Genomic DNA, 8351 nt, shown 5'->3' with positions numbered 1-8351 from the left:
GTGCTGTACATCAGTCGGAAGCTCTCAAAGAGGGAGACGATGTACAGCACCATTGAGAAGGAATGTCTGGCGATCAGATGGGCCATCCTCACCCTCCGCTATTATCTCCTGGGACGGGAGTTCACCCTCTGTTCGGACCACGCACCCTTGCAGTGGCTCCACTGCATGAAGGATACCAACGTGCGGATCACCCGTTGGTATCTAGCATTACAACCCTTCAAATTCAAGGTGATCCACAGGCCGGGGGTACAGATGGCGGTAGCTGACTTCCTCTCCAGAAATGGAGGGGGGGGTGCTGCAGGCCGGAGGGCTCCCCGGCCTAAGTTGGGCGGTGGGGGTATATGGCGAGGGGGGCGTGGTTCAGAGAGGTCTGCACCGGGAGAGAGAGGCAGGAGACGAGCAGAGAGAGACTGACTGGGAACGCGAGCCACCTGGGAAACCGGGCAACTAGAGCAAAGCATATATAGAGCTATATTCTGAGTTATTGACAGAGTTTGAATGCGCAGTGAGCGCCTTGTTCTGTTGTATTTACTGAGAGACTTGAATAAACACTCGCGTCCCAGTCCGCCGACCCTGTCTTCTTCCTTCCTCCCTATTGAACTATATTACAACAGTATATCAAAAATACAGTAAAAACAGTACTATTGTAAAATAGTATTACAATTTAAACAGTTTTCTATTTTAATGTATATTAATAGGTTATTTATTCCTGTGATGGAATAGCTGAACACTCGCGTCCCAGTCCGCCGACCCTGTCTTCTTCCTTCCTCCCTATTGAACTATATTACAACAGTATATCAAAAATACAGTAAAAACAGTACTATTGTAAAATAGTATTACAATTTAAACAGTTTTCTATTTTAATGTATATTAATAGGTTATTTATTCCTGTGATGGAATAGCTGACTTTTTAGCAGCCATTACTACAGGCTTCAGTGTCACATGACCCTTCAGAAATCATTCTAAAATGCTGATTTGGTGCTCAAGAGACATTTCTTATTATCAATATTAAAAACAGTTGTGCTGCCTAATACTTTTGTGGAAATTGTGATTTTTTTTCAGGATTTTTTAAGTAATAGAATGTTTAAAATAACAGTATTTGAAATAGAAATCTATTGTAACAAAAAAAAAGGTTTCCATAGTCAATATGTTGTTGCTGACATGAAAGGCTGAGTGTTCAATCAACTGATTTTTGGTGCAAATTCATCTGTCAATACCAGATGCCAACATGGACATGTTGTGTGTCTTGCCCTCATCCTTAAAAATCATGAACAAAACGTAAAATAAAAAAACCAACACAGATTACATTAAATTCAGGTTCTCTTGCAGCAAATGTTTTGCGCTTACCACAGTGTGTATTGTGCAGCAAATTATTAGCTGACAAGAATAATTAAAATTGACCAAATTCAGTTTTGTAAAACAGAAAATAATGGGTTGCCACATGTACAATGTAAAATCTGGTTCCTGAAGCAAAACCTGTTTACAATTACACAAAAAAAAAAATCTATGAAGAATTTTGCAAACATAAATTATATCTTACCAGGAATGTGGACCTGGCATTTATTCTTCAAGAATGTCCCACGAAGGTAGCCGTACAGCGAGACGGTTCGGTCACATTTGGGATTTAACCTAATAGCCTCAGGATCAGTAAGATCTTCCATACTGTCCAGGAAAAAAAAAATCAAATAATTGCCAGTTATAAAAGGCAACAAACTTAGAAAGATCATGAATAATAGAAAGACTTAAGTACACTCACCGGTCAGCCACCACATAAGGGTGAGAAGTCCGCCAAACAAGAGGTCTGAACTTCATGACTGAGATGAACCGCCCAAGATTTTTAACTTCCTGTGTCTGGTACTCTCCATACACCATTCCAGACAGGTAAAAGAGCTTGGCACCCTGCAATACTTTTTTGTTCAGACACTAGACATTCCGAGTGAAAAATGTAAGGGGGTCTGAATACTTTCCGTACCCACTGTATGTCAGTTATATATCAGGCTGTTGACATACCTGGTAAACTTCAGTCCAGAAGCGGTGTTTGAGGCGTTTCTTTGTTTTGCTGAGTGTCTTGTTGTTCTTAAAAGTGTCCAGATGGGTGAGGACCCCCATGACCCGAGGGAAGCCATGAACTTGGCAAATGTTCAGGAACTCAAAGGTCTCCATTTCAAAGCCAAAACTTGCATCTATCAGCATCAGAACCTAATAAAGTCAAAATATCAATACTGCCTTACTGGAAAACATAACATTAACACATATAAGTAATAACAGTCTAATAAAACTTTAATTTTAGTTTGTAGTTACCAGATTAGTACTGCCTCTACATGTACACTAGTGTTCAAAGGTTTGGGGTCAGTATGTTTTTTTTTTTGTTTTTTTAAGAAATTACTATTTTTGATCAGCAAGGATGCATTCATTTGGTCAGACGTTACAGTAAATACTTTTATAATGTTACAAAACATGCTGTCTATTACACCAAAATACAGCTTTCTATTCACCAAAATAATCTTGAAAAAATGTATCACTGTTCCCACAAAAATATTAAACAGCACAAATGTTTCAACATTGATAATAATAGTAAATGTTACTAGAGAACCAATCAGCATATTTTAATGATTTCTGAAGAATCATGTGACACTGAAGACTGGAGTAACACTGTTTGCCATGACAGGAATACATGTTATTGTATATACTATACTAAATATACAGTGGGTATAAACCCCCCCTTAAAATAATCACATTTTGTTGCTTTTCAGCCTGAAATGAAGAAGGACACAGGTTTTGTTTTATCCAGCTGTATTTACTCAGTGCAACTTATAACATCCAAGTGGAAGATATAACACCAACATGTCAGGGAAAAAAATAAAACAATAAAAAAAACTGAATCACTGAGCTGGAAAAAGGATCACTCCCCTCCTAAAAATGACTTGTAAACTCAATCAGGTTTAGCTAATCACCTTCTCAATGGCACGCAAAGTCATTTGACTTTCAACTGTGATTAGCTGTGGTTATTTTGATTAGCTCAGCATGAAAATAGCTTTCCTGGAGCATTTCAGTCCTTGGTAGTGCAACTGAAGCAAACAATCAACTATGCGTGGCAAGGCACTGTCAAAAGACCTCCGGGATAAAGTTGTGTATAGGCACTAGTCAGGAGATGCATACAAAAAAAAATTTCAAAGGCTTTATCAATGCTTAGAAGCACGGTGAAGTCTATTATTATTATTATTATTAAGTGGATGGTATTTGGTACAACACAGACACTCCCTGGATCACAGCGTCGCACCAAACTGGATGAAAGAGCCAGGAGGAAACTGGTCAGAGAGGCTACCAAGAGGCCTACAGCAACTCTGAAGCAGTTGCAGGAATTTATGACAAAGAGTGGTCATTGTGTGCATGTGACAACAATATCACAAATTCTCCACAAATGTGGTTTGTACAGGAGGGTTGCAAGAAAAAAGCCACTCCTCAAGAAAGGCCACACGCAGTCACGACTGAGCTTTGCTAAAACACACCTTGAAGATTCTGAGGCAGATGAGACTAAAATTAAATTCTTTAGCCTCAACACCAAACGATATGTCTGGCAGAAACTCAATACAGCTCATCATCCAAATAACAGCATTCCTACAGTAAAGCATGGAGGTTGTGATATCCTGTTATGGGGGTGTTTCTCTGCAGCAGGGACTGGAGCACTTGTCAGGATAAAAGGAAAAATGGATGGGGCAAAATACCCTCAAATTCTTGAATAAAATCTGCTGCCCTCTGCCAGAAAGTTGACAATAGGAAGGTATACCTTCCAACATGACAATGACCCAAAGCACACAGCAAAACTGACCACACAGTGGTTAAAGGAGAAAAAGTTGAATGTCCTTGCATGACCTAGGCAGAACCCAGACTTAAACCCCATTGAAAATCTGTGGAATGACTTGAAGACTGCAGTCCACAAACGATCACCATTAAATCGAACTGAACTTGAGCAGTTCTGCAAAGAAGAGTAGACAAATAATGCTAAGCCTACATGTGCAAAGTTAGTAGAGACATCCCAACAGACTAAAGGCTGTAATTAAAGCAAAAGGTTGTTCAACAAAATACTGACACAAGGGGGTGATCCTTTTTCCAACTCAGTGATTATGGTTTATTAAAAGACTTTTATGATATGTTGGTGTTATATCTTTCACTTGGATGTTATAAGTTGCACTGATTAAATACAGCTGGATAAAACAAAAACTGTGCAACAAAACGTGATTATTTTAAAGGGTGGTGATTATTTTCTTTACCCACTGTATACATTAAAATTGAAACCAATCATTTTTAAATTGTAATAACACATGGATTGCTGCATGACTTTAATCTTGGACAGTTGCAGATGATGCAGGCCTGCACTCACCAAGTCAGCAACCTTTGCCAAATCAATCATGCTGTTGATGTCATTGTTGCACTCAATAAAGGTCAGGCGGCGTTTCTTTCCTTAAAACGTTAGAAACAACAATAAAAAAAGACACCACAAATGTGACATTTGATTTTTGACATGTGACACCCAAGACGGATGTTAATAACAGGTGTAAATGAAAACTATTAGTCATATGTCTTGCATTAAGTATTACAAAACTGACCAGAGACTATAGTCACAGGTCCACAGATGTCAGAAAGTTTCTGTCGCGTATAGTTTTTGATCAGGCATCGAATGAGGGTGCTTTTGCCCACTTTTGGAGGTCCCATCACCACTACAACAACAGGTGGGGGCTCCAGAGGGGTCCGATCTACCAGAGGAATGTGATGTTTCTTCGTTTTAATATCCTGAGCCCTACAAAACAATGTTAAAAAGACATTAAAAAGCAATGAAACAACATCAAATTTTCCTTATAAAAGTGCAATGCAAAAGCACAAAGTACGTGACAGCAGAGATACACACAGGAGCAGACCATAGGAATAATCTGAAAACTGTTTTGCTCATAAATAGGATAAATTGATGTAAGAGAAAAAGTGGAGGATGGGTAATGTTAAATGAAGCTGTCTGAGCACTGACCTATGGAAGGTTTTTGCCATGCGCACAGCTGACTGGACGCTAAACGCTCGTGGGTTCCTCTTGCGCTCATCCTGCTCTGGTTCAGTGACCTGCTCCTTCTTTCTGTTCTTCTTCTGTGCTTTGGGTCCACTGTGCTTGTGCTGGTGCCGTTTCTGTTCTTTCTTCTCCATCTTTGCTTTTCTGAGTCCAGAGAATAAAACAGATTATCAACAACGATCTTTGACCTCACAGAATGATGTAGGTATCTCCCACTCAGGTATTGATCAAACTCAACCCTGCTTAACTTTAGTAGGAACCCAGGCAAGAGTTAAAGGGTGACAGCTACGGTTTTTACGTTGTATATTATTTTGCATCAAAGTCTGACAAGTCATTATGACAAACAATACCCATTAAACAACCAACATCAGTATGACATTAATCCTAAGCATTCCAAAATCACAACGGTTGTAAATATTAAACTAACTGCCTTTAAAAACAGAATAAACCACGCGTTGTATCATGTTTATCTAGAGTCACACTCACTGGGAAGCTTTAAACATCTATCAATTTAAGTAAAGATGCATGAACAACGTACAAAATACGAGACGGGCTTTCTTGTTATTTAACAGAATTTAATTTCAGGCATTTTGCGTTCGAATGATTCAAGATTAAATGCGCCTTTGTCTTTAAATAGCCATGCAGCCGCTGTGTAGTTTAAGCATTAAAATAGAGGCTCACCTTTTGTGGTTACAGTTTATTTAAATCCGATGCACATATGATCTCAGAACTCAATATGTTAATTCATGTTTTCATATCACAGCCGTACAACGTGACTCTATCCACTGTTTACACGTGTGTTGCACTTCCGGTTAGAGGCGGAAGGGGTTACGGTCGACAGTGTCTGTCGTGTTAAACAGGACCGAGAACTGAACGATCCGTGTCACACGTTCCGCATACATAAGACTTTGTCTGTTTTTAACATATACCTTGTTGGCGATTTTATCGTAGTAAAACGGAATGTTAAAGCAAGTTGTTTAGCAACAGAAAACCAATCACAAACTCGTTAAATATGCATGGCAATGTCGAAAGGTGGCGGGGATGTCTTAAATGGAGTCAAGAGGTTTAAATGAAATGATCTTTTAACCTACAGAGAGATAATCAATTAATAAATCCGACTCACTGAAAATGGTTATTTATGGTGAACAGAACAGTCACTAATTTGAATCAAAACCCCCACTATAAACTGGTAATGTGGTAGTATTCACCCTGTATGTTGTCAATGATATATGTCCAGACATGTTAGACCCCTCTACTCTGAGTTGACTTTTGATTCAACACCTCAAAATCAATGAATCAGTTCTTATTTTATGTAACATCTAAAAATAATAAATAGGCTACATAAGTACAATTAAATGTGTAAGCAAATCAGAGGACACAAATTCATACATTTTAACAATTTATTTCAAATAAATATACATTACTTTACAAAGTGACAGTATATAGGTTGTGTGAACATAATTAAATGTAGAAATAAATATCCCAACTGCACAGTAATACCTTAAAAGAGCAAAAAGAATAAATAAGTTCTAAATTACTTTCTTGTGCAATCATAGGCTACTGTTTCCAATCTACTCCTTGGTAGAAAATATAAATAAATAAAGTCTGTTAAATAAAAAAAAGTCCATGCTTCCTATATAATACAGTCCAAAAGAACCCCCTCAACCTCATGTTAAAACAGTGTTTGTCTCCTTAGGTTATGGATATTTGCAAGATTACTGTAGATTCATCTCACCATTGAAGCTCCACCAGGCTGGCTCCATTTCCCCAAGGACGTCCTCCAGATACTGAGAGGACAGATCTGGAAGTTGCCCCTCGGTGAGCCTGTCCCATGGGCTGTCACAGTCAGTGTATGGCACAGATGGAGAGCAGTTTTCCAGTCCCATGTCCCAAAATGCAGAGTCAGAAGAGGCAGGAGAGGTGGGAAGTGATTCCAGGCCACTAACACATCCAATTTTGGCACTTCCATGAGGGTAAGGATGTGGGAAGAAATGGCTCTCATTCTTGTAGGAATTCCCAAAGCTCTGTGCTGGTAGATTCCTCATAGACTCAGGAGAGGACTGTGTGCTTCCTCCAGAGCTCCAGCTGTCTGCCACAGCCTGCAGATCAGAGGAAAAAGAGGGGGAACAAGAGCTGGTTCCCATCAACCTGTTTTGTCGTGGCTTAATGGCAGGTGTGCTGTAGTCAGTTGGAGAAAAGGTAAAGTGCTGTGGAGATGTTTGGGCCATCTGAATGTTGAATGATGCCTCTTGAATGCCTCTTTGTTGGCCATTGACCCCAACGCTATCTATGTGAGGGGGTAGAAAAGGGCTGGGCAGAGGAGAGGTACTATCCAGTTGTGGTGAGGTCCAAGTGGCTCTGTTCTTTAGGGTTCTGGCCCTCTTGTTCTGGAACCACACCTGGAAAAACAGAACATTTATGTTAGCATGTTGATGCATTAAGGTTTTTATACTTTTTGAAATGTATGTAAACAGTTTGTTTTCTATACTGATGTTGACATACCTGAATACGTGACTCTGGCAGGCCTGTGGCTTGAGACAGACTTTCTCTGACACTAATACCAGGGTAGGGATCCACGCTGAAAGCCACTTTTAGAAGTTCCGAGTGCTCTTTGGTGAAACAGGTTCTCTTTCTGCGGCCTGCAATCTTACTGGCCTGTGAGTTTCCATCTTGAGCTGTAAGAGTAAACAGATATGTCATTATAAATGAACAATATAAATAAATATTCAAAAAGTTATTTATATATATATATATAAACAAAATATTAAAATATAAAATGTAAAAATAAATACATTTAAGAAAAGGAATTCTTACCAGTGCAGTCAGTCCACATGTCTTTCAAGGATTTTTGATGATCACTTGATGAGGACTGAGTAGATCAAGCTGAATGCTTTGTTACTGCTCCTTGTGCTACTGACTAACAACTGAAGATTGCCACTATTTATACCTGCTCACCTATAGGCCCAGAAAGGGGCTGTCCTAACACTTGTACACTTTAAAGGTTAAGTGGGCTCTATGATCTCTAATGGGCAAGTCACAGCTTCATACATGCCACACCTTAATTTACACTACGTTCATCCATCATCTTTTGTTGTTCACCACAAACACTTGATCAATTTGCAAACATGCCAAGACAATTTGTAAGATTGTTTATAGAAATATTATGTATGGTATAAGTAGCCCATTACTGCTTACTACTTTTGAAAAAGAAATATATTTGTAGGTACATGACTATATCCTCCTGAGACCCAGCTATGGAGTTTTTGCCTCTGTAGTGGACATTATATTTAATGTT

General features: G+C 39.0%; 2 protein-coding genes across 2 annotated transcripts in view; both read right to left on the bottom strand.

Moving 5' to 3' along the window:
- LOC107563793 (BMS1 ribosome biogenesis factor) overlaps positions 1-5915 on the bottom strand; it is a 32223-nt gene extending 26308 nt beyond the window's left edge. The window contains exons 1-7 of the mRNA XM_016248748.1: positions 5738-5915; positions 5021-5200; positions 4608-4798; positions 4382-4461; positions 2011-2199; positions 1757-1899; positions 1541-1662 (exon numbers count right to left, since the gene is read on the bottom strand). Coding sequence (XP_016104234.1) covers positions 1541-1662; positions 1757-1899; positions 2011-2199; positions 4382-4461; positions 4608-4798; positions 5021-5190 — 895 coding nt within the window. The 5' untranslated portion in view covers positions 5191-5200; positions 5738-5915. The remainder of the gene's footprint in view (positions 1-1540; positions 1663-1756; positions 1900-2010; positions 2200-4381; positions 4462-4607; positions 4799-5020; positions 5201-5737) is intronic.
- Positions 5916-6771: 856 nt separating this feature from the next.
- Positions 6772-8141, bottom strand: LOC107563796 (homeobox protein SEBOX-like). Its single transcript, XM_016248751.1, is given in 5 exon segments — positions 6772-7455; positions 7559-7731; positions 7871-7902; positions 7904-7973; positions 8129-8141. Coding segments are annotated over 5 exon segments (972 nt in total).
- Positions 8142-8351: the final 210 nt, after the last annotated feature.

This window comes from Sinocyclocheilus grahami, unplaced genomic scaffold (assembly GCF_001515645.1).
Source record: "Sinocyclocheilus grahami isolate Dianchi unplaced genomic scaffold, SAMN03320097.WGS_v1.1 scaffold889.1, whole genome shotgun sequence".
In the NCBI taxonomy this organism is placed as follows: domain Eukaryota; kingdom Metazoa; phylum Chordata; class Actinopteri; order Cypriniformes; family Cyprinidae; genus Sinocyclocheilus; species Sinocyclocheilus grahami.
The sequence above is the reverse complement of the archived record's forward strand: the minus strand, read 5'-3'. Positions and strand labels throughout refer to the sequence as shown.